Source organism: Polypterus senegalus, chromosome 7 (assembly GCF_016835505.1).
Source record: "Polypterus senegalus isolate Bchr_013 chromosome 7, ASM1683550v1, whole genome shotgun sequence".
Classification (NCBI taxonomy): Eukaryota; Metazoa; Chordata; class Cladistia; order Polypteriformes; family Polypteridae; genus Polypterus; species Polypterus senegalus.
The window spans coordinates 6,201,345-6,228,321 of record NC_053160.1 but is presented as its reverse complement, the minus strand read 5'-3'; the positions used below and the strand labels follow the sequence as shown (position 1 = coordinate 6,228,321).

The 26,977-nt window shown below is 45.0% G+C and overlaps 1 protein-coding gene across 1 annotated transcript in view; it reads right to left on the bottom strand.

Moving 5' to 3' along the window:
- Positions 1-348: 348 nt before the first annotated feature.
- The window catches only part of coro2aa (coronin 2Aa), a 91,264-nt gene continuing 64,635 nt past the window's right edge, over positions 349-26,977 (bottom strand). The window contains exons 7-13 of the mRNA XM_039758181.1: positions 23,290-23,406; positions 21,629-21,733; positions 14,859-14,955; positions 8,846-8,958; positions 5,073-5,163; positions 3,292-3,560; positions 349-909 (exon numbers count right to left, since the gene is read on the bottom strand). Of these exons, the coding sequence (XP_039614115.1) occupies positions 784-909; positions 3,292-3,560; positions 5,073-5,163; positions 8,846-8,958; positions 14,859-14,955; positions 21,629-21,733; positions 23,290-23,406 (918 nt within the window). The 3' untranslated portion in view covers positions 349-783. The remainder of the gene's footprint in view (positions 910-3,291; positions 3,561-5,072; positions 5,164-8,845; positions 8,959-14,858; positions 14,956-21,628; positions 21,734-23,289; positions 23,407-26,977) is intronic.

The window sequence follows — 26,977 nt, the reverse complement described above, 5'->3', positions numbered from 1 at the left end:
GTGGATGGAGTTTGGCAGGACAACAGCACGAGATTGTGTGAACACAAAGCACCAGATGGTCACGGCCAGAGCGCGGTGACCAGACAGGGTGATTCAAAGATGGCTCTTTGAAGAAATTGGTCAGTGTGATCGGCTTTAGTGCCCACACCCAAAATAGCGACAGCTTGATCATTAAAAAAAAAAAAAAAACAAACTTAAGCTTGAACCGATCAGTGGATGTAGTCTTAAAGACGTATGCGGGTGTTAAAACGTTATCAAAACAGCCACAAATGCATTGCAATAACATTTCCGTTATTTGAAGATTTTTTTTTTGCCCCAATGGAAGTTAACACACTTTCATGACAACAGTTAAGATTTTTAGGTTTATAAGGAAATCTCTTTCCAAACTTTCTCCTCGACTGCGGTGGTGGAAATCTGCTGCCACCTAGTGGGCCAATCAGATACCTAAAATGAGGCAGAAAAGTGCGACAATAGGGGACATGAGACAGGGCCAGCAAATAGAAAACATAAAAAAACAAAACAGAAAGATTACACAAGTGAAAAATATGAATTGAGCAAAAACAAGCCTAAATAAGTGTAGAAAATCAATAGAGCAATTATGACTTATAAAATATGTACAGAAACAAATTTAAAAAAATGTGCACCATGTACCTGAGCGGTACTGCTTAAAAGTCAACATTATTCTTTTTCAATAAAAATATAGAATTATACAAACATTAATTTTGTAAAGCCTCTTTTTTTTTTTTTTTTAATATTTCTGAGCTTTCTTTTGAGTCCATGGCTTCAGTATGGCGAGTTGCGAACATTTTTAATTTCCAGCTCCAGCTGTTTGATCCAGATCTCTCTCTGACCCAATAATTCCCGCAGTCGGCGGATTTCCTCCTGTTGTCGGTAGAACATCTGTAAGAGCTGGGAGAGGGAAAACAGAAAAGAAGGAATCAGAGGTTGGCAACCACTGACCACTTGGCAGTTACTAACTAAAACACCGCGCCGTTCACCGCCATCAGAAACTCGCGATGTGACCCTGAGGGGGACACGTCACGTCCCTGGGGTGTCACTCTGTAAAAAATACAACCGCAGTAAAGGTGAGAGCAAAACAAACATAAAGTACTTACGAACACGACTTTAATATACTGCCGCGGGGATCACTGTCAAAGGCGCTATAGAAAAGTAGGCTAAAGGGCAGTTTACACACAGATGTCCAGACATTCTGTCTTGCCTTGAAAGTTGGGGAGGTTGAAGTCTGCGATCTGGAGATGATTGTAGCACTCGGATACTGAATAGAACACGTCATCGATTATCTATCTATCTGTCTGTCTGTCTGTCTATGATATAGTGCCTTTCATGTCTATCTATCTATCTGTCTGTCTGTCTATGATATAGTGCCTTTCATGTCTATCTATCTATCTATGATATAGTGCCTTTTGCCTCTGTCTACCTTTTTGTCCTTTCCTACCCGTCTGTCTATCTGTCTTGTTGTTTTACATGTCTTTTGGTTATCTGTGCGTTACCTCACGCCAGTGCTAGTTACAATGTATCTGTAAAGAGAGCACCTGTTCATGTAGCCTATCATACGGCGCCTTTCCTGTCTGTTTACTGTGTGAGGTGTCTTGTATTAGTTTGTCATTTGGTTATCTATGTATTATGTAATACCTGCCACTATCTCTCCATACATCATATATGGTGCCCTTTCTATTGTACGCAGTGTCAATCCTGTCTATTGCATATCGCGTCTTACACCTATGTCTACTGTATTTATATGTGTACCAGGCTCGTATTTAGTAATTATGATCATTTATACTTGCATTTCACATGAGAATTGTTCAACGAGGAGAGCTATACAAAAATAAGTTACTATGTACAGTGTACTTGTCTACTGTATATAGTGTCTTACATTTATTTTTGTCTGTTTAATATGGTTATTTATTTTCCTATCTGTATATTGCATAGTAATGTTTCTCTATCACATAGTGTCTTTTGTATTTATTTATGGTATACAGTATATCAATCTATGTGCCTTATAGTGCTTTTCACTTTTTATATTTATTATATAGTGCCTTTCATTTTTTCTATCTGTGTGCCTTATAGTGCTTTTCACTTTCTATATATATATATATATATATATATATATATATATATATATATATATATTATATAGTACCTTTCACTTATTATATTTTTATATATATTATATAGTGCCTTTCGCTTTGTATATCTATTATATAGCGCATTTCACTTTGTATATCTATCTTATATAGTCGTATTATTCAGCTGTATAGCGAGCGCCCAGACTATAGAATGACCTACCGAAATGAATCGGATCAGCTGACTCCATGAATTCTTTTAAAAAACAACTCCAAACTCATCTGTTCAGGAAGGCTGTTAGCTCCACCTGACTTTACTACCCTTCTCTCAGTTTACCTCCATGTCAAGATGTTCATGTAACCTGTGTGTGTGTCTGTGTGTGTGCGAGACCATCAATTATGTTGTCCGTTAGGCTCTTCTCTGAATTTGCTATCTTAATCTTCTTTATTTATTTATCTGGTTTAGTACAATGCTATATACTGTATACCCTGCCGTTCTTTCTTAAACTCTGTGAAGTGCCTTGAGCATGGGAAAGGCGCTATATAAATAAAATGTATTATTATTATTATAGTGCCTTTCACTTTTTCTGTCTATGTGCCTTATAGTACTTTTCACTTTTTATATATTATATAGTGCCTTTCAGTTTTTATATCTATGTATTATATATAGTACCTTTCACTTTTTCCAATTATAGTGCCTTTCAAATCTGTCTATCTATTATATAGCGCCTTTCTATCCTTCTGTCTCCCTTTGAGTATCTGACATTAGTGCTCTTCACAGTCGCCTTTTTTATAGTGCCTTTCACTATATTTATAGTACTTCTAATGTCTCTCAGTTAAATATTTTATTACAATTCTGAAATGCAGACATTCTGTTCTTTTACAAGAAAACGGTTTCACCCAGACTATAATTGCATGAAACATGACTTTTCTTTATTTCTATATAAATTGTATCCCTAAAATTTCACGTTTTACGTATAATTATAGACACGGAAATATATTATTAAAATGTACAAAACATTTAACGAAAAGTGCTGCTGTGCTTCCAACACTCCCTGATCGGCCTGATCGGCTTTCCCTTTAAACCGCGGCAGTGTAGGGCATCTGCAATGTTGGTAATCCGCTTTGTCGGGTATCTGAAGCTGTCACAAATGACACACAATCCAAGACAGCTCGGCCACCTCGCGTCGGGGTCTCTCAGGCTCACCTCGTTTTCCGTTTTTGGCGGCGCACACTCTGTGAGGTCGATGCCGTTGGAGTAAACCAAGCGGCTCCTCTCCGGGGGTTTCTCGTCCAGCCGCCTTCGCTCCCTCGAGTCTTTGCTCTCCTTGTTCGGTAGGACCGACGGGACCTCCGTGCGCCCAGTGTGGCTCTGAGAACTCTTTGGTTGCTGAGGAATTATTGGCTCTTTTTCGGTTATGAGAGGACACGTTTTGGAGATCTTGCTGCCAGGTTTCAGGGACATCAGCACGGGATCTACGAGAGAAACGGAGCCTTATTGACGTAGAGAGGGTGGCACAGGGTGCCAAACCGGTCAAGGACTCTGAATGTTCAACGCCACATACACAGTGGATTAGGCCAAGAGGTTACACGTGCCGCCTGATGTTGCTTTTACCGTCCAAGCTGAGGTTAACCAAATAGCAGGGACAATTTCTAGCAGGTAACCCGGGTTCAAAGCCACCTCCCGTTTAGCCACCCATATATATAAGGGGCTTATAAAAGACGCCAACGGTGGAGGCATTTCAATGGTTAATGTAACAGGCAGGGGACAAACAGGAGGGTGGCTTTGAACCCGGGGTCAACAGCTAGAAATTGTCTGTCCCCGCCACTTCGTTAACTTCAACTTGAACATTAAAACCAACATCAGGCGGCAGATTCATCGTCTTGGCTGTGCATGCAACCAAAAGTATAAATCTGAAGTGCGTGTACCAAACTGTGGCCGTTAAAATGGACGCGACACCTTTAAAATGCCGCACCTTGTAAAAAAAAAAGATTGCTGGCCGCCAATCTATGGGAGGTATTTTCTGTAAAAAAAAAAAAAAAAGAAAATGAAAAAATACAAAATGAAAATGCAATCTCTCTTTTGTCAACTTGTCAACGCGCAGGAATGCTGCAAAAATCTAAAATAGCGAGGGTCAGTGGGCGGGGCTTTGAGCCTCGATTTCCTACAATTCTTTGTCCGTCGTAGCTGTAGAGCGCTTAATTCATCCCAGCAACACCGTCTTATAAAATCCTAAAACCTCACATAATTATTGTTCTGAAATAATGAATGTGCTATTACAATATTTTACATTACAGAAATGAGCCTTTACTACGTCTTAATTTATATTTATTTACACTGAAGTGGAAACGGGACGATTTATATTTTTGTAGTATTATATTGTCGAGTCGGCACCGAGCTGGATTCGCTGTTCTTTACATGGCTCTTTGAGTGGCTCGCTATCCTTAAAAGGACTGCTTCCCTTTTGCCACACTAGTTGGAAAAGTCCGTGCAACAGTGTTGAGTGAAAAAAGATCAAAATCCCATGAATTAAACACAGTCGAAGTGAAGAATACCGGAGCGATCGAAGTGGCTCTACAGCTACGAAGCACAAAGAATTGTGGGAAATGAGGCGCAAAGCCCCGCCCACTGACTCGCGCTATTTGCATTTTGAGAACTTGGCAGTAGAAATGCGTTTTACTTTTCAGTTTTGCAGCTTCATTGTGTTTCAGACTGAAAGTGAAATGGAAAATGGGGGTATTTTATGTTTAATTTTTGCAGCATTCTTGTGCGTAGACTTTGAAAATAAAATTTAAAACAGGATATTGCATTTTCATTTTGTAAATTTTAATTTCTTTTTTTGCAGAAAATACCTTCCATAGTTTATCAACTAACAGAATGCTAAACAAAGAGGAAAACCCACAGAAAAGCTTTGCCATATGAAATTCAATATAAATGTAATGCAATTGTTCATTTAACATAAAAATTAAGAAATCCTCAGCACTGACCTTTGTTGGCTCCCTGGAGCCACTCGTCAGCGGACAATGCGGGCTCACATCCAGCGGTCATCGGGTAAATGTCCTCCTGGTACGACTCGGACTGCAGAAATCAAGCACAGCACACGCCGTCAATGCCACTTCATTGTCATCGGAGCAGAGGCGGCTGGGCGTCAGCGGGTCCACTCGAGGGGCTTAGCTCTGTATTAGGCATCAAATCGCCCCACGCCGTCAGCGCGCCCAGATCCTGTGAATGGCACTTCTGCCAGCAGACAACTTTAGAAACAATTGGACATGGCAGCCGACATAGAAAGAGCTGCAGCATCAGTGAGTACCGGCCGACATCTGCCATCCACGTCCACCTGGCAGTAGGGCGAGCGCCTTGGGCACACAGGAAAAGGTTTCTGTACAAGATGGCATGGGGTGTAATCTTAAATGAGTGTGTGAGAGAGAGAGAGATTCCCTCAAACGGCTCAAGTCTGCTGACCGCATGAACCTTGGCAAAGGAGACGGCAAATCAATAAGTCACTCAAAGCCGGCCCACAACGCAGACGTGTGTTTATTAAGTAATTCATTAATTACGTTTACCCAGCGCTTATCTAACATTCACCAAGCGCCTGGCGTAGCCACCACTCAATGTGGAGCATCCACCTCAATATGTGACCCCCCAGCTCCGCTTCCACCCACCAAACAGCATGTTATGTGAAACCACCCCAGCAGTGCACTGCTGACTAAAGTGTCTGCAAGGGCAGGTCACACCTCTGTTATACATTATCTGTAAATGTGCGTGTTATATAGTGCCGTTCATCTCTCTCCGTTACATTGTGTATTTCTAATCTAACTTTTATATTGTTAATTTTCTATTATTATTATTAATAATAATAAGACATTTTATATAAATAGCACCTTTCCTATGCTCAAAGTGCTATATCATACATGGCTTTTCATATCTAGCTACCTATCTTTATTATATGCTTTCAACCTATTATATAGTGCCTTACTTCCTTATCTATTTAACAATCCCATTCTCTTATTCTTGCCTTTCTCATTTATCTATATCTTGTATGGCCTTTTATATTTATCCTACTTTATTATAAACAGTCTACTTGTATTGCTGTATTGCATGGTGCCTTTCCTCCTTATCTGTCATTCTCTCTATCTACATAAATGTTCTGTGGTGCCTTTCCCATTGCAGACACAGGAATGAAGTTCACTGTGCTCAGGTACTTGACAACAGTAAACCTGCACGACTACTAGAAGGTACCTTTCTTTTGCATATATTATATAGTGCTCTATCTATCTATCTATCTATCTATCATATAGTGCCTTATCTATCTATCTATCTGTCTGTCTGTCTGTCTGTCTGTCTGTCTGTCTGTCTCTTATTTATTGCCTTTTTATTTATCTATATCTTATATGGCTTTTCATATCTCTCTATATATTGCTCTATCTACTGTTATTATATAGTCTCTACCAATCTATTATATATTTCCTTTTCTTCTTATCTGTCTAATTTTCCAACTTTTTGCCTTTCTTATTTATCTATATTTTATATGGCTTTTTATCTTATATGGCTTTTTCAGATCTATCTATCTATCTTTATTATATATTCCCTTATCTATTAGTATATTGATCCTTTACAATGTTATATAGTTCCTTTCCCACATGCAAGAATTTCAATGTGCTCGGACATTTCACAATAATGATCCTTTAAGCCTACATATCCATTATAAAACACTGTTCTTTTGTATATATAGTGCCTTTACTATCTATCTATTATATAGTGCCTTTCACTTATCTGTCTGTCTATCTATTATGTAGTGTCTTTCATATCTATCTATCTATCTATCTATCTATCTATCTATCTATCTATCTATCTATCTATCTATCTATCTATCATATAGTGCCTTACACTCTATTTTTCTATCTACCATTTTGATATACTCTCTACCTATCTGTTGTATCATCCCTTTCTTGCTTATCTCTCTTTTTAATTCTTTTTATTTGCCTTTCTCCCTTATCTCTATCATATATAGCTTTTCAGATCTACCCGTCTATCTTATATACTTTCTGCCTACCTGCTATATAGTGCCTTATCTGTCTGTCTATCTCTAAGTAACGATGTTATATGGTTCCTTAACCGCAGCGCCTGTAAGGATGCACTCATATGCTTGACTATAACAATGTGTTACTCGTTTTCGCTCATGTAAGTTGACAGAAGTGTTTTCTCAGTTATGTTAAAATGTTTGCCTATACTGTACTGTATATTATTGCGTAGTCAATGGGAGGTCTTATTGTAACCCCCACCAGCTGAATTGTACATTGAATATTGGAATTCTATTTCTTGCCCCTCTGACTACAGCCGAGTTGCGTTTATGGTCTGCCTCGTGGCTGGTAAGGCGTGGACGGCACAAACAGCTTCAAACGGCGCTCGGCGTTCGGCGTTCTGAACGCGCTGACCTGCTGTAAGGTTTGCCATTAAAAAGTAACAACTTGAGTGCAGAACGTAACTGAAGTTTCACTGGAGAAAGCTACAGCTGTCATGAAACAGAGAAGAAACCCTTTTTGCCTTTTGACTTTTTTCCAAATTTTTTTCATTTGTCCCTTTTTAAATTTTTCACTAAACCTTTTGAAAACAAACTTTATCAGACTTGAGAAATTTCTTTTGTTACGTGTTTGACTCGCGCCGGTTCTGCCTCGTCAGCTCAGTAGCTGCTCAACTTTGGGAACCTGGACAAGACGCAGCTCCGCCGACGTGCCTTTAATAAGCCACCTTTCTTTTATTCTCTTTTTATAGCGCCTTTACTGTCGGTCTGCCTGCTCCCTTCCTCCCTTTTCTATCTGTCTAACTCCTTTTATTAAATTCACTCTACCTATTTATTTTTTAGGGCCTTTGCTCCTTTCCTTACCTATCGTATAGACAGAGTTATATAGCGCCTTTGCCACAGCACATGCCAGTAGGTTGTGCGCCCTTACATATCTTTTATAGAGCACCCATGTATTGTATAGTGCCTTTACTCTCTGTCTACTGACGATATACAGCCTTCCCTTCTTGTCTGTCTCACAATGTCTTTGACATCTGACTGTCCATCATGTATATAGCGCCTTCCCTACCAGCCTCTAAAGTGTATGTTGCCTGCCTATCAATCTGTCTGATGCAGCAGAACCAGCAGGTACGCGGGGTGGAAATGTGGAGCCAACCAGGGAGACACGGAGATGAAGCAGGAACCTCGACAAGCTTCAAGAAGAAGATATTGGGACAGCTAAGCTATTTAGTGGGCTCAGTGGAGTGAGGGGTCTTCTCTTGTGTGTCAGACTCCTTCATGTTCCTGTCTGTTTCTCTCATTCTCTTATATAGCGCCTTTCTTAGTTATTTACACCTCAAGTGGCTTTTCAGATCTCTCTGTCACCTTGATGGTTCCTGTTCACATCTGTCTTGCTCTTCGTTGTCCCACCTCTACCTCACTGTGTGTCACCAATGCGACTCCCGTCCCCTGCGCTATACGTGTTAGGAGTGCCATGGTGGTGTTTAGTATAGTAAAGTAAAACTTTATATCTTTGTTAAAGCTGCTCATGCATGGTGACGACTAACATGGTCGCCAACAGCACAGGGGTCCACGATTTCAGCTTTGTGTCAGTAATGCAAATTTTCATTTTAGGGCAGTGGGAGTGACGACAACAACATCATGCAGATTTGAGTCGGCCGGCCATTCAAGAGGCACCGACTAAGTATCATCATCATCATCATCATCATCATCAGGTAGTGCAAGTCAAAGGGCTCTTACCCGTCGAGGGACGATCATGGACAGAGGCTCGATAAGGCTTTTGATTGTCACTAACTTATAAAACCTGAAGACTTCACAAGATGAGACCTCCAGGCCTCTCTTTGGCATAATTCCTGTAAGGAAGACAAAAACATGGCGGTGAGTTTTAAGTGCTGTCCATGGACTCAATCAAGCACTTTAATGTGTCAGTGGCGGGCAGCTTGGTATCGCGGTTAAAACCTCAAAACTCTGAGGTTGCGAGTTGAAATCCCACCGCTGGCACCATGCAACCCTGAACAAATCACCTCACCTGCCTGTGTTCTAATTGTAAAAAGAAAAGGAATGATGCCAACTGTATCTCAAATACTCAATGGGCTCTGGAGGATAAAAAGGTGGCACGGGAATGCCAAAGAAAACATTTTGTTGGCTCCCTGCTGCTTAGAAATTCCAAAAGAAGGTCAAAGAAAACCCACTTGATGAATAAAAGAGAAGCCCTGTGGGTGGCATCAAAGACGCGAGGTCACAAAAGCAGGGTACAAAAATGAGTTTTGACCTTCTGGTCACTTCAGATGTTCCCATCCAAATCACACATTACTGGGAATTCCAGCACCACACAAATATAGAAATGTGTGCCCCTTTGGTGACAGTGGCACAAATTTGATCCACTGTCACCCCTGCCAGCTGAAAAGGTCCAGCAGAAACTCCATCAGGATTGTCTCGTCACACATCCATTGTCTTCACCTGGCTTTATAACAAGATACAGGAGCCACAGCAGCCGTCCTGACCGCACTGGGACATGGGCATGAAGCAAATCTGGCATGGTGGTCCCTAAATGACAAGATGCCAGTTGGCCTTTAGATCCCTTCTCTTTTTTTTTCACATTTTGTTACATTGTAGGCTGCTTGTGCTTAAATGGTTTAAAGTCATTTGTCCCCCCCCCTACCTGCGGTGGGTTGGCACCCTGCCCGTGGTTTGTTTCCTGCCTTGCGCCCTGTGTTGGCTGGGATTGGCTTCAGCAGACCCCCATGACCCTGTGTTGGGATATAGCGGGTTGGATGATGACTGACTGACTGACTGACGGTTCTTCCCCACATCAGCCGACACTCCATACCTCAGAAAGACCCCAGGAGTTGAGAACGTTTCTCAGATGTCTTAAAAATAAAACTGAAATCTCACATTGCTGACCCTTTACTCGGTAGTTGGTCTGGGAATGCCATCCCAGATTATTCGTGAGTTTGACGTAACAAGCTTGGCACGCCTGGATTTGGTGGGATTTCTCTGCCGTTCTTCAGGTCTTCTCAGGCTCTGTCAGGTTGGACGGAGATCATCAGTGGATGATCAAGTTTCTCCAGAGATGTTTGAAGAGATTCAAGTCTGGGGCTCTCACGAACATTCACAAACGTGTGTGTGTGTGTGGGGTAAAGTGAGGTCCGCGGCTGATTGGCACCTTTTAACTAAATAATCGGCAGACTTGCATCTACAGGAAGGGGGCGCATGGCGAGAAGCTGTTCCCATGTGCAATGCAGGAGCGGACAGCCCAGCGATTAGTGCACAGGTGTGCCCACACCCCTAATTGACGTTGCTGTGCCACGTCCCCGTGTTTAAAAAGAGAAGCACGAGTGTGAGAGAATGGAAAAAAAAAAGATAAAAAGAAGAACAAAGGATGAAGATTAAAGGGAGTTTCCTCCCACAGTCCAAAGACATGCAGGTGAGGAGCATTGGCGATCCTAGTGTGTGCTTGGTGTGTGTGTGTGCCCTGTGGTGGGCTGGTGTCCCGCCCGGGGTTTGTTTCCTGCCTTGCACCCTGTGTTGGCTGGGATTGGCTCCAGCAGACCCCCCGTGACCCTGTAGTTAGATAATGGATGGATGGATAGATTAAAGTGAGAAGAAGAGAGGCAGGAGTGTGTGAGAGAGGCGGTGCGAGGGAAGGAAGCAGACAGACGGGTATTGTGGAATTGTGGACTGGTCTGCCTGCTACTATAAGAGATGCCCCTTTGGTCTCAGCTCTCAAATCTCACCACTTCAGTTTAGCACACCCTGCCTAGAGCTGCTGATTAACTGTACAGACTGCATCTCTGTTGTTAGTCATTCACACTAAAACATCAGTAACATGAGAGTTAGAATTTGTTACTGACCCTCAGCTATTCTGTTTCTCTTCTCAGTACTCAAATGTGGCACTTGGTGCCACGGCCCACCTGCCAAGTTGTTTTGCCTGCCTAAGGTAAAGTCATCCCTGATAGATGATCGCAGGAATCGTGCAGTAGAGGGGTCCTTTCATCGGATTGGCTGGCCCTGCACTGACTCAGCTGTAAAATGGCCAATAGGGGAAGGCAGCTTGATGGCCGAGGTCTCCTGGACTCTGAACAAATCCAAATCCTATTATGGGATATCATGGTGGCACTGACCAGAGACAGGAGACAGAGCTGGAGGTGGCAGAGTGAAAGATGCTAAGATTTGCATTGGGTGTGACGAGGATGGACAGGATTAGAAATGAGGACATTAGAGGGTCAGCTCAGGTGGGACAGCTTGGAGACAAAGTCTCAGAGACGAGATGGCGTTGGTTTGGACATGTGAGGAGGAGACATGAGGGGTATACTGGGAGAAGGATGCTAAGGGTAGAGCTGATATGTAAGAGGAGAAGAGGAAGGTCTAAGAGATGGTGGTGAGACGGGACATGCAGGTGTTCAGGTGACAGAGCAAGATGACGAGGACAGAAAGAGATGGAAGAAGGTGATCCGCTGTGGTGACCCCTAACGGGCGCAGCCAAAAGAAGATCTACTGCTGTATTCTGCTCTGTACTTGTAATATTTTTATTTTACCATTTTATTGTATTGATGATTACTTGTGTTCTGTTCTGTGTATTTTATTGTATTGTATTGACCTCCTTTTTTTTTTTTTGACACCCACTGCATGCCCAACCTACCTGGAAGGGGGTCTCTCTTTGAACTGCCTTTCCCGAGGTTTCTTCCATTTTTTTTCCCTACAAGGGTCTTTTTTTGGGAGTTTTTCCTTGTCCGCTTAGAGAGTCAAGGCTGGGGGGCTGGCAAGAGGCAGAGCCTGTTAAAGCCTATTGTGGCATTCCTTGGGTGAAAAAAAAAAATATGGTATTGTATGGAGCCCCAAGGAAGGAGCCTGTGTGGCCAGCGCTGAGGAGGGGGCAGCAGGGGTGACCACTGGGCTCAGATATGTGCTCTTGCTGGGAGGAGCTGACAGATGGGCAGTGGTGTGAGCGGAGAAGGGTTCGGGGTGTTGCCCATGGAACGACAGGGACACGAGTCGGAGCAAAAGGTTGTCTGCACCCGCTGGTAGACTTCTTCTCAGTCTGTGAGATTCGGGAAGGGATTAGACGAGTCGGTTTATAGCTCCAGGGGACGCTACTTCTACGCAAGCGTTTTACTGTTTATATGTGTGCGTGAACTTGACGTAAATCGGGAAGAGTCCACCAGGTGGCAGTGCGAGTTATCATCACGGTGAGAAGAAGTTCGGCTTCGCTGTGTTGTGAATTGCCTGAAACATCCATTAAAATCCGAGGACACCTTGCCACAATATCTCTGAAAAGAATATTTAATGATTAAATCCATCAATCCACGGATGTGTCCATTCCAGCTGGCACTGGGCACGAGGCAGAAACGAAATCCCTGGACGGGGCATCACAAGGCGAATACAAGCACTCCACATACACACTGGCGTCATTTTAGTGTCACCAAATCCCCAAACCTTCATCTCTTTGGAAGGAAACCCAACAGGAAAAACATGCAAACTCCAGGCAGGGGTATGAGTATGACGTTCATCTGCATCCAGCCCTGTAAGTAGGCCCTCCAACCTGCAGGGAAAATTGGCACTCCAGCCACCATAAAAAAAAACCTCCCACTGTTCCATTCCATCTGAACTGGTGTGGTGCTGAGGTGTCGCCCGCTGCATGGCTGCACTCGGGTCCTAATCTGGGACCCTGGGATGTGGTGGGTGCAGCAATGCACTGTATCAGCGTGTGCTCCTAACCTCCTCCTCTCCTCTCTCCGGGCAGGGGACACCAGGGACGTGACTCCCTGAGAGACACCGTGTCACCCCCATGTGTGTAATTATTAACAGTATTCATTATTTAAACAAAGTTAACGATTTATCCATCCATCCATTATCCAACCTGCTATATCCCAACCACAGGGGTCTGCCTGAGCCAACACATGGCGCAAGGCAGGAAACAAACCCCGGGCAGGGTGCCAGCCCACTGCAGGGCGCACACCAGGGACAATTTACGATCGCCAATGCACCTAACCTGCATGTCTTTGGAGAGGAGAACATGCAAACTCCACGCAGGGAAGCAAACCTGGGTCTCCTTACTGCGAGGCAGCAGCGCTACCCACTGCGCCACCGTGCTGCCCTAACGGTTTAGCTGTAAAATGTAATATACATCCTTTAATGCATTTCATCATGAAAGTGACATCAAGTATAAATCTAAGGATTCTAAATGTGCAGAGAGCTGCAATATAAGACATGTAATGTGTTCTGTGTGGTGATCGCTGGGCTTGCACCCTGTGTTGGCTGGGATTGCCTCCAGCAGACCCCCGTGACCCTGGAGTCTGAATATAGCGGGTTGGATAATGGATGGATGAAATAGCTGAAATGGACAGAAGGGGGCGCTGTACTCCAAAAAAAAGACTCTGCTAAACTTCACACCTGAGGTGGTGACGGCTCAGGTGCTTTGATGACTGAATCTGAGTGTAGTGCACTGAGCAGCCAGAAGGGGGCGCCATGTCACACATGCACATTGACGGCCCGCCAAATCTGTGGAAACAAGCGCCTCACAGGACATGAAGTTTGGAATTTCTCATGATGTGGACATTTAGAGGCCGAGCACTACCGGTATGAAATGAAACAAACCCCGGGCAGGGTGCCAGCCCACTGCAGGGCACACACCAGGGACAATTTACGATCGCCAATGCACATAACCTTCATGTCTTTGGAGAGGAGAACATGCAAACTCCACACAGGGAAGCAAACCTGGGTCTCCTTACTGCGAGGCAGCAGCGCTACCCACTGCGCCACCGTGCTGCCCTAACGGTTTAGCTGTAAAATGTAATATACATCCTTTAATGCATTTCATCATGAAAGTGACATCAAGAATAAATCTAAGGATTCTAAATGTGCAGAGAGCTGCAATATAAGACATGTAATGTGTTCTGTGTGGTGATCGCTGCTGTCCGTCCCAGAAGCACACGTAGCGATTAACAACTGGGTCAGTTTTAAGATGACGTTTACGACGGTCTGCTTTAATGATACAGTAAACTACGAGGTTAAAGTGGACATTTTGAGATTAAAGCTGACATTTCCACTTCAATCACAAAATACACCTTTTCACCGCGTCCTTCATTTTTTTTTTCTCTCTGTGGTTCAAATACGCCGCCGTACATTCTGATGCTGTGAAGGTGCAAAAAAAAAAAAAGATGTCAGTGTGTCCTGCTCAGAGTTGGTCCCTGCTTTTTGGATATCCCACCCCAGGTTTTGGTTCCCCCCTCTCTATCTCTCTCTCATGTTCTATAAATGTGCTAATATGCCACCCTATCTTGTGCCCTCCGGTGTTGGGACTGGCACTGGCTCTCCATAACCCTGTTGTGAACAAAGGGGGCTCAGAACTGACTGGTAAGGCAACACTTGGGGGGGGTGACAGACCCAACCACTTTCTGGTGGCTGAAGCCCACCAGGAGCACAATCTTTATCGAGACCCTTCCTCTGAGAGGATTTCTTTTTTTTTTTTTTGAGCTGGTTCCCCGTGTCTGGAGATGAAAATCTTTTCATCCTAAATTCTTCTGACGAAAACGTTTACTTTTTTTTCCCCTTATTCAGCCATGAAGGTCCCGTCCACCTTTCTGAATTCACTGACATAACTGGGTCCCCTCTGTCTGTCGGATGTCACCCACTGCCACTGTACCTTGAACTGCATGGCACTGGCAAGCTGGTACAGAAGAAACTACTTGTGTGGAATATGAAGGATCAGAAAACAGGGAACAGACAGACAGCGCCCCCTGGTGGCACCTACCCAGTCCTTTCTGAGGTAAATAGGAGCGATGCTCCGTCAAAAAGTGCAGGTAAGGCTTCTCGGAGCTGATTTCGTAGTACCTGATGTAGCCGTCTCCCTATGGAAAGATGAAAGAGAAATAAGATTAGGGTTTGTTTGTCGGGACTTTTTAAGTGGAACAAATCCAATAGGCAAAACGCCCGAGGGCAAAAGTGATTTCAAAATGAATTTACTTTTTCTGCGGACACTTTGCAGCAGATGCCGCGAATGATGTTTCCCAAAGGTGGTTTCAGTCATGACCTACCTGCGGTGGCTTCCTGTTTTTTGTGCCATGATGGGCTGGTATCCCTTTCAGGGGGCGTCCCCCCTTCTCCTTAATCGCTGTAATCAGGCTTCAAGAAGGTCCATTCCACCCGTAATGCCCTACTCTACTCACTGCTGTCGACACGATTCTCCTGGAAAGAGCTGCTAACATGCCATCTGTCCTCGTCTTTCTAGATATCTCCTCTTTCTTTGATGTGGTCAACCACCTTGGCATCACTGGGACTGTCCTCAGGTGGTCTTGAGTCCAACCTCTTGGGCAGAGCCTACTGCTTGTCTTGGTGTCCAGTGATGTCATGCACAAGGGTTACCCCAAAGGTTTCGGTGTTGGGTCCTCTTCTCTCCTCTCCTCTCTATACATCTCCTCAGTAGTCCCCATCATCCCATCCAACGGAATGTCGATAACATTCAGCTGTACCAGTCACTCCTTTCAGAGGACCACATGACCGCAGCTCGAATTTCAGCACATCTCAAGGACACTGCAACTTCGATAAAGGAATATCGGTTCCAGCTCAGCCTGGCAAAGATGGACCTTCTTGTTATGACAGCTCATCCGTCTCTTTGGTTCCCCACCCCTGTTCAGCTCAGCTCATCATCACCAGTACCAGGGTGGTGATTGATGGTCAGCTGTCCTTCACTCCCCGTATTGTTATGGTCCCTTGGTCTTGTACTAATGTTTCTCATCCATGACGTCACGGCCCACCAGGTCCCCCTTGTTGAATCAGAGATGATCGCCACAGTGGGTCCCTCTTGTTGAATTCAGCACATCAGAGCTCGAAGTGTAAATATATCGCACGGGAATGCAACCCGCCACAGTCCAGTGCACGACCCGCTACAATTATGAACAATAGGAAATTGTGGCTCAACAGCGGCAACAGGTCGGGGAGCCAACATTGGTACAGCATGTGGCCGCACCCACCACATGACAAAACAGCTCAGGGTCCTCGCTGGCAACCCCCCCAGGCAGACACGCGATCCAGTCCCACCCATCTATCTGCTGCAACAAAGTGTTTTACGTGGGCATCCCCTTGGCTTGATCCAGCCACTCGGGTCCTCAACAATGAGGGTCCTATGAGTCGGACCACCCTCGGGGAATCGTGCCACATGGCCGTAGTGCCAAATCTGATGCTCCCTCACAATGCAGGTCATGTGCCTCATTTGGGACTCCGTGGCCAGCACAAAGTCAAACCAGTGGAACCCAAGGACTCTCCGAAGAGTCACCAAAGGAGTCCAGTCTTCATCTCAGGTCACCGGATAGCATCCATTTCTCACAACCAGAGGCCCAAAAGTGGGGTGGCTGAGAAACACTAAGCTCTACAACATCCACATGATCAGACCATACCAGACAAGAGTAAGCAGGCTTTGGTCTGGTCACGTCTGGACCACAGGAGCACTGGCATGTGTCACCAAGCCACCGCAGATGATTCAAAAATGCAGCATCACGTCTGGTGTTCAACCAGCCAAGATGGACCCGTGTCACTCCTCTCTTCAGATCACTACACCAACTCCTTGTAGTGATGCATATGAAGTTAAAATCCTTGATGCCAGCCTACAGAGTAGTCAATGGGGCAGAAACTATAACATGGAGACGCCTGTGAGGTCCTCTGCTCCTTCTCAACCACTCGGGTCTGCTGATGCCCCTGTGTGTTGTCAAATGTCAATCCACACTCTTATCATGCGTAGCTCCAAAGTGGGTGGAACAAACTGCTCACCTCCATCTGAACTTCTGACACCCTCAACGTGTTTAAAAAGTGTTTGAAGACCCCCTTATTGGTGAGTATCTGTCTGCCGGTTAGGATTTCGAACCTAGGAAGTGTCACTCACTTGTATTTTGTTCTGTAGATCAATTTTGTACCCTTGTCCTATCACACTTGTCCCCAAACAGTCCCTCACACCACAATGCTGTGAAACACATGAACTTGATCATTTGGACGGTGGTCCACATACGTTTGGCCAGGTAGTGTACCTTAGGTTACTGTTCTGTACAGAGCGGCTCTACAGATGTGGACACATGTTGGTACCCCCCCATGAAAAAAAGAAGAAACTCCAATTGTCTCTGAAATAACCTGAAACTGAGCAAAGCCATTGGCGCCCATCATTGCTGATTCCGTGTTTAACAAAAGTCGGACTTTGCTTTAGAGTTTGGATTCAACAGAATATTTCAAATATTAATACAAATGGACAAAAATGATGGGACCCTTCACCTCATATTCGGTTGCACGACCTTTAGAGTTTGCAATCCCTGCACACACAAGCGATTCCCGGAGGTCTGCATGAGACGTCTGTGCCTGTCCACTGGTCATTCCGGCCCACTCAGTTTTGAAGGGGGTCTTCTCCAGACTGCACGTTTCAGTTCTTTCCATAGATGTTTGATGGGATTCAATTCATGGCTCGGAAAAGAGAAAACTTCAGAATAGTCCCATGTTGTGTTCTTAGCCATTCTTGGTTGCTTTTCGCTGTGTATTTTAGTTCATCATCCTGTTGGAGGGTCCACGTTTTGCTCCAGAATGTCTCGATAGTCTTGAGATTTCATTGTTCCCTGGACAGACTCAAGACACCCCATGATAGATGCAGGGGAGCAGGCCCAGACATAAGCGAGGCTCCTCCACATGTTACAGTAGATCTGGTGGTCTCTTCTTTGAAAGCTTCATTTTTTCATCTGTGGACATCGTGCTGATGTGACTTGACCAAAAAAGCTCCAGTTTTGTCTCATCTGTCCAAAGGACAATCTTCCAGAAGCAGTGTGACTTTGAACTTTAATAAATTCCAGTTGGGCTTTTTTATGTGGCTCGTCTTCCATGGAGCCCACCATCACTCACAAAGCAGTGAATGGTGCAATCAGACACTGATGGACCTCAACCTCGGAGTTCAGCTTGTATCTCTTTGGACATCGTCCTTGGCTTCTTATCTGCCATTCTCACTATCCTTCTGCCCATTATGGGGTCAATTTTCCTCTTGTGACCATGTGTAGGTAGGTGGGCTACAGTCCCATGGACCATCAGCTTCTTCACAATATCTGCAACTGTTGTCACAGGAACATCAAGCTGCTTGGAGATGGTGGTCTTCTCGCCTTTGCCTTTCACTTGTTGGTCTACCATGTCCTTCCTGATCTCCTCAGACGACTCTCTCCTTTGCTTTCTCTGCTCCAAGGGGACACACGATGACACCAAACAGCAGCGTGACGACCTTTCTCCACGTAAATCGTCTCGATGACTGATTGCACGATTGGAGAAGTGCTGTCACACACGTGTGAGTGGGAGGCAGCTAAAGGGCTTGAGTAATTGTAATTCTACACCAGACCAGAGGGCGGCGGAGTGCGCTGATCGTCTCTCTCAGTTCCTTGCAGACTATTCTTGAGAAATCCCACCGGGTCATGGCACCTGTGATCATGTTACTTCCGGTTTCCGTTGCCTGCGATGACGTCACTTCCAGTCTCAAAGATGTCACATCTGGTCCCGGTGCTTTTTTGACGATGACACTTCCGGTCTTGAAGACGTCCCTTCCGGTTCCGGCATCAATGACGTCACTTCCTCCACCGACCTTTAAAACCGCCATCTTACCTCCACCTAGTCAGTTCTGTTTTGGACTCAGTATCGTGAACATCTCTGTAGGAAACTTCAACCTTTTGCAGCCAGGGATATTAAATGGGTGGCTGCCCCAACCCTTCATGATGTCTGTTGGTCATTTCTCTGACAGTGCGAAAACAGCAAGTTTGAAATCCTGAATCCAATTATTGAGGATCTCCTCTAGGGGTCCCCAACAAAGGTGTGCAGGCCATTTTAGAAGATCTTTGTGGAATAAGCCACACTTGCTTTGCTTTACTCGATGACATCTCAAAGGCATGCAGGGACACAGGGGACAATGGTTTAAATAACAGACCACTTCCTTCTCTGCTTGGTTCAGTCAGAAGAATCAGAAGAGTTGACCAAGAGCCAAGGACCACTCGCCGAGAGCATCAGAAAGACCCTGGAATTAGCAGGTCCAGTTGTTTCAAAGAAAACAGGAAGTAATGCACTCCACCGCCATGGCCTCTATGGACGCTCACCTTGTAAGACTCCACTGCTGAAGAAAAAACACGTTGAAGCACGTTTGCTGCCTAACATTTGGACAAACCAATGAAATAACTGGGAGAATGGAGTCTGGTCAGAGGAGAGCAAAATTGAACACTCTGGATGTCATTTTACACCCCATATTTAGAGGAGAAATGGCACTGCACATCACCCTAGAAGCACCCCAAAATACCGGCAGACTTCATAAAAATGAGAGTCAACCGAGAGGCCAATGGCCACTTTGAAGGAGTTACAGGATTTTCTGGCAAAGAGAGGTGATTAATGATGTACATGTGACAACAATTTCACAAGCGCTCCACGGGGAGAAGATGCAAACTGCACGCAGGGAGGACCCGGGAAGCGAACCCGAGTTGGGAGGGTCAGAAGGAAAAAACTACTTCTCAAGAAAGGCCACATGAAGGCTCGTTTGAGCTTTCCCAGAATGCACCTTGAAGATTCTGATGCCAAGTGGAAAAAGGTCTTCTGGTCAGATGAGCCCACAATCAAACAATTTGGCCTCAATACCAGACGGTCCACCAATGCAGCTCACCATCCACAACACGCCATACCGACAGTACAGCATGGAGGGGGACCTGGGGCTCTCGTTAGGGTAGAAGGAAAAAATGGAGGGGGCAAAATACAATGAAATTCTTGAGGCAAACCTGCTACCCTCTGCCAGAAAGTTGAAGATGGGCAGAATGTTCAGCTTTCAACACGACAACAACCCGAAGCAGACAGGAAAATGGACCACGCGGTGGCTGAAGGAGAAAAAAAGTGAATGTCCTGGTGTGGCCAGTCAGAGCAAAGAGCTAAAACACACTGAAAATCTGTGGAAAGATCTGAAGATAGCAGACCACCAACACTCACCAGCCAATGTGACCGAACTTGAACAGCTCAACTGTGAAGAAGAGTGGGGGGCAAATATCAGTCAATCGAGGTGTGCAAAGCTGAGAGAGAAGAATCTCAACAGACTCAAGGCTGGCATTAAAGGAAAAGGGGGGTCAACAAAATGGCATTGACATTGGGGGGCGGTGATCCTTTATTAATCTCAGGATTTCTTGTTTTTGATTTTTTTTAATTCTTCTGAACTGTAGCTGTGATATCTTTCACTTGGATGTTAGAGGTTGCATTGAGTAAGTAAAGCTGGGAAGAAATATTAGTTTGTGTGTTTACATTTAAGGCTGTAAAGCAAAAAAAATGGGAATATTTCAAAGGGGGGGGATTCTTTACTATACCGGCTACAGTATACGCACTATACCTTAACCCACTATATGCAGTAGGAATCCGATCAATGGCTGTCGTGAATCACGGATCCCGTGTCTTTCAAGATCGTGCTGCGGCGTTTAGCCCCGTATGCCCGGCTCATCAACACAAATTAAGCGATTTCTCAAATAATGACACAGATTATATTTCGAGGATCATGCGATCGCCTAAGCATTTGCATCAAGGAAATGAATATTTATGGACGCTTCTGCCATTTTGTACCCGGGGCTGCGGGATGTTGAGTGCGAAGCTAAGACATACGCAATTTGTGCGCGGGCCACGAAATCCTCGGCTGTAACCCGGTTAAGGGTTTGCGTGGCCAAATAACCAGGTTACTCGTAAAGAAAGCTGTGTGCGTTAACCTTGTTTCTCGGAGAGCAGTATTAATGGTTTCAGAAAAAGCAGAAAAAGGGTTGATGTGGCGTGTTAATAAAAGGGGGTCTCTGTGATTAACCAGGTAATTAAAACACACACTCATTGACTCATTTATCATATATAAATGGCTGCCTAGCAGTTAGGAGACCTCGGTTCACTTCCCGGGTCCTCCCTGTGTGGAGTTTGCATGTTCTCCCTGTGTCTGCGTGGGTTTCCTCCCACAGTCCAAAGACATGCAGGTTCGGTGCATTGGTGATCCTAAATTGTCCCTAGTGTGTGCCTGGTGTGTGTGTGTGTGCCCTGCGGTGGGCTGGCACCCTGCCCGGGGTTTGTTTCCTGCCTTGCACACGGTGTTGGCTGGTATTGGCTCCAGCAGACCCTCATGACCCTGTAGTCTGAATATAGCGGGTTGGATAATGGATGGATGAAATAGCTGAAATGGACAGAAGGGGGCGCTGTACTCCCAAAAAAAGACTCTGCTAAACTTCACACCTGAGGTGGTGACGGCTCAGGTGCTTTGATGACTGAATCTGAGTGTAGTGCACTGAGCAGCCAGAAGGGGCCGCCACGTCACACATGCACATTGATGGCCCGCCAAATCTGTGGAAACAAGCGCCTCACAGGACATGAAGTTTGGAATTTCTCATGATGTGGACATTTAGAGGCCGAGCACTTACCGGTATGAATTAACTGAGAATCAACAAATGTAATAAAATTCAGGACCAGCTTCAAAATCAAAAATAATAAAAAAAAAACAGCTTACCATGCTTTAAAGGTACTTACCTTGCCAGCAACATAGAGCATGTGGGTGTCAGGATCATAAAATGGAAAGAGGACCCCTGAGGAGCAGTCCAAATCCTCCTGCATCAAGGGCACGGAGAGATCCTCCTGTTGAGAGATGGGAGAGCACCACAAATGAAAAACTCGCCAATGTCACAACACCCGAAATGGAGGTTTCAGACCCACCGTGCCACATCCTGCACCTTATGGAGGAAAAGCAATAATCGGCCCACCTTCCTTGTCTGCATTTGACAGCTGATCAGGTAAGGCCGGTTTAATCAGAAGAGCCAACAGGAAAGGTGCTTCACACCACCACAGATCCCACTAGAGGACGTCGGGCACTCGTGCCATCCTCATGGAGTCTGTTTGTGACAGTTTGTTCAGGCACACGCACACCAGTAGCCAGCTGGAGGTCCTTCTGTAGGGCCCTGGCTGTGCTCCTCTTGTTCCTCCTCGCACAAAGGAGCAGATAGCGGCCCTGCTGCTGGGTTGATGCACCCCTACAACCCTTCTAGGGATGGATCTCCTATGAAACTAATGAAGCTTAAGCTTCAGGGACCCCTTATCCTGGAGGGGGTGGGGGGTGGGGAGGCCCAGAAGCAACTTGAATTTTCATCTTCTCAAATCACAAACTATAAGGCATAGGGTGTTTTTACTCACACCTGTGCCTTGGACACGTGAGACAATCTAGAACAGCAGTTTTAATAAATGTCTGAGATGTCACGGTTACATTTTTTTAAAAATTTGTGGTGATCTGTTGTGGAACAACCCCACTGATGAATGTGACAGTGGTTACCCAAACCTTGTTTCTGGTTGCAAAGTGACCCCCCTCATAACAAATCAAGCTTCAGGGCCCCCAAAATACAGTCCAAGTAGGTGGAGTTGACTCTAATGGGCAGGCCAAGTAGGTGGAGTTGACTTCAAATGGCAGTCTAAGTAGGTGGAGTTGACTTCAAATGGCAGTCCAAGGAGGTGGAGTTGACTTCAAATGGCAGTCCAAGTAGGTGGAGTTGACTCCAATGGGCAGTTCAAGTAGGTGGAGTTGACTCCAATGGGCAGTCCAAGGAGGTGGAGTTGACTCCAATGGGCAGTCTCAGTAGGCGGGGGGTTGACTCCAATAAGCACCAATAGAGTCTAGCTGTAGACCTCAAGAGCTCCGCCTCTTTAACACTATGGTGAAGGTGAGCATTGTGGGAGGGTCATCTGACTCAAATAAGGCCAAATAGTATCAAGCAGGTTAGCTCCACCAACTTGGAGCTCCAGGGTAGAGGCTCCGGGCTGCAGTGACACCAGAATGGTACCAGAATGGTATAGAATTAGCGCCCTCTACTGGTTTTAAAGGTACATAAAGCAAACAGGAATTGGAATTTCACAGGGCTCTGAATTAATCACTACACTGACCCCAGAAAAATTTTTTTTTACCTCCCCTGGATGTGTACCCAGTGTAGGAGAAAGGATATAGACAGGGGTCCGCCAGTGAGGATGGAGATCATTTTCATTTCAAAACTCTGTTGTTAAATAGACAAAGCCTTAGAGCAGTCAAACAAAAGGCAATGTAACTGAAAAGCTTAACAGACAAAAAATGATATACAAAGCATTTTCCACTACAGGATCCATGTTCGTATCAACATATCGTAACATTAGACTTTGCCAGGTCAACTCACCTGGTCCCACAAGGTCACTTGTCTGTTGTTATATCTGGAGGTCCCAGTAGTGATGAGCATTTTCATATTCCCCAGAAATAGCACTTTAGTGGCTTTATGCGTTTTGCAGTACGTCTCCTGCAAAAGAAGAAGGCAAATCAGAGTGTCAGAGTGTCACGGGCCCCCTTCGTTTGAGTTGCGCCATTTGAAATGCACAAACTTGACATTTTTTTGCCTATCAATCTACACTCAATAACCCATAATGACAATGAAAGGCACTATATGGGCCTGTATTGCGCACATAAACAATGCAAAGTGCAAAACAACACATTTTACGTATTTACTTCTTCTTGGAGTCCGTCTATAATCAGAGAATTTTCAAGATAACCAAGACAGAAGTTTCAAAGTCAAGTAGTTACACTCCTAAAATATAGCTTGCTGATTAAAAGATGCCCGTAAGAGGATCATTGAACTGTGCGGCCACAAGGGGGTGCCACTGAGCCCCAATCCTCAGACACAATATCACCAAACCAAACCACCCAGATTAGACAAGCAAATCTTAATTTTAAAAACTGAAATCTCTCCTTCCTACAAGTATTCAGACTCTTCATTCAATACTTTGTAGATGCCCCTTCAGCAGAAATTCCAGCTTTGAGTCTTCTCAGTAAGTCTCTACAAGATTGCCCATCTGAATTTGGGTGGTTCATCCCATTCTTCCTGGCAGGTCCTCACAAGCTCCATTAGACTGCATGGGAAGAGTCAGTAAACTGCCATCTTCAGGCCTCTCCACATACTGTATGTTCTATGGGGTTGAAGTCTGGACTTTGGCTGGACCACTCAAAGACAAGGGTGGCATGGTGGCACAGTGGGTAGCGCTGCTGCCTTGCAGTTAGGAGACTTGGGTTTGCTTCCCTGCGTGGAGTTAGTATGTTCTCCCAATGTCCAAAGACATGCAGGTTAGGTGCACTGGCGATCCTAAATTGTCCCTAGTGTGTGCTTAGTGCTTAGTGCTTAGTGTGTGTGTGCCCTGCAGTTGGCTGGCGTCCTGCCCGGGGTTTGTTTCCTGCCTTGCGCCCTGTGTTGACTGGGATTGGCTCCAGCAGACCCCCGTGATCCTGTAGTTAGGATATAGCGGGTTGGATAATGCATGGATGGATTTTAAATGGATACATTTGCCATGTGAGAGATACCATGTGGGAATCGGCATCCCGGACAGAACAGAACTTGGTTCCTTACCTGGCAGGGATGCCCATAAAATGGAAGATATTCTGTACCAGGGCACATCCTGAAGGAAGCACTTCCAGGTCAGCCGGAAGTCCTGAAGAGTAGTGCTTGTGTGTGCACTCAGCTCCCCCTGGAGGCTCCCCTGGGACCTGACAGGCCTGCTCCATGGGACTACAATATCCTCCAGCATGCCCGGCGGGTGTCCAAGTGGGAAATTGCCCTCTAATGTTTTGGGGGAGAAACTGCTCCGCACAGAATATCTTCCTCGATCCTTCCGTGTTATGGGCATCCCTGCCGGGTACGAAACCAAGTTCGGTTCCATCCAATATGCCAGTTCCTCTGTGGTGCCTCTCACGGCCGTTTTTGGCCATCAATCTACACTCTGTGATCCATAATGGCAAAGTAAAAAAAAAAAAAACGCTCTATTTGGCTGGGCCATTCAAGGATACTCAGAGACGTATCTTAAAGTCACTCCAGCGTTGTCTTGTCTGGATACTTTGGGTCATTGTCATGCTGAAAGGTTAACCGTGACGTGCACTCTGGGACAGGTCTTGTTCAGGGACCTCTCTGGCTGCATACCGTATACAGTAATCCCTCCTCGATCGCGGGGGTTGCGTTCCAGACCCCCCGTGATAGGTGAAAATCCGCGAAGTAGAAACCATATGTTTGTATGGTTATTTTAATATATTTTAAGCCCTTATAAACTCTCCCACCCTGTTAACATTATTAGAGCCCTCTAGACTTGAAATAACACCCTTTAGTCAAACGTTTAAACTGTGCTCCATTACAAGACAGAGATGGCAGTTCTTTCTCACAATTAAAAGAATGCAAACATATCTTATCTTCAAAGGAGCGCCGTGAAGAGCAGATAATGTCAGAGAGAGCGCTCGCTAAGAAAAGCAAACAATCAAAAAATCAATACGTGCTTTTAAGTATACAGGCGGCATTTTGTAGAGGAGCGTCCGTGTCTTCTGTGCAAACAGCCCCTCTGCTCACACCCCTCCGTCAGGCAGAGAGTGAGAAAGATAGAGAGAAGCAAACAAGCGCCACGCGGGAAGCATATCTTATAGCATTGAGGAGTTTTAGTTAATATGTAATACATGCTCTGATTGGGTAGCTTCTAAGCCATCCGCCAATAGCGTCCCTTGTATGAAATCAACTGGGCAATCAAACTGAGGAAGCATGTAACCTAAATTAAAAGACCCATTGTCCGCAGAAAGCGGCGAACCAGCGAAAAATCCGTGATATATATTTAGATGTGCTTACATTTAAAATCCGCGATAGAGTGAAGCCACGAAAGTCGAAGCGCGATATAGCGAGGGATTACTGTATACTCGCGTTTAAGTTCTCCTGCGTACAAGTCGGGGCTTGATTTAATCGTATAATTTCCGGTATTTTATAATGTCGGTCATATAAGTTGAATGTGGAAAACGCCCACTATTGGTCCAGGAGATTATGAAATGCTAACGCCCGCTAGTGATGGGTCATTCTTGAACGATTCGTTCATTTTGAACGAATCTTTAATGTGACTCGGGAAGAACGAGTCGTCTCGTGGGAGAGATTTGTTCAGTCGCGCATGCGCATTTGCGCAACTTCCTATAGTTTCTGTATTGGAATTGACTCACCTGTTTCGAGTCTTCGGGTTTTTCGAGTCGTTCGTTTATCACGTGACAGCCCCATAAGCTTAACCTATGCAGTCTGAGCCGAAAAAGAATTGAACGAAATGACTCGAAAAAGATTCGTTCATTTTGCTGAACGAGACTCAAAGGTCCGAATCAGCAAAATGATCCGAATTTCCCATCACTAACGCCCGCTCACCTGAGAGAACAACCATGGGGCACACGGCCTTTGTTTCTATGTATTGTGCCTACGTGACCATACCATAATACCCACACTATTCCGAAGCGACGTTTGCAGTGTTTTGTATTTTTTGTATCTCACACCCTCATACACCTTTATCGTAAGAGCATCGCTTATCTATGATGGAGCGTTCGATCAGAAGAAAATATGAAGCTGGTTTGAAATTAAATTTTGTCGAAGTGGCAAAATACAATACAATACAATTTATTTTTTGTGTAGCCCAAAATTACACAAGAAGTGCCGCAATGGGCTTTAACAGACCCTGCCTCTTGATGGTCCCCAGCCAAGACAAGAAAAAACTCCCAAAAAAAAACCCTTGTAGGGAAAAAATGGAAGAAACTTCTGGAAAGGCAGTTCAAAGAGAGACCCCTTTCCAGGTAGGTTGGGCATGAAGTGGGTGTCAAAAAAAGAAGGGGGCATCGATACAATACAACACAATACACAGAACAGAACAAATCCTCAATACAGTATAAAAATATTTTTTTTTAGCAGAATTTAACAGTAGATTATATCACATAGGCAGCACGGTGGCGCAGTGGGTAGCACTGCAGTTAGTTCGCTTCCCGGGTCCTCCCTGCGTGGAGTTTGCATGTTCTCCCCGTGTCTGCGTGGGTTTCCTCCCACA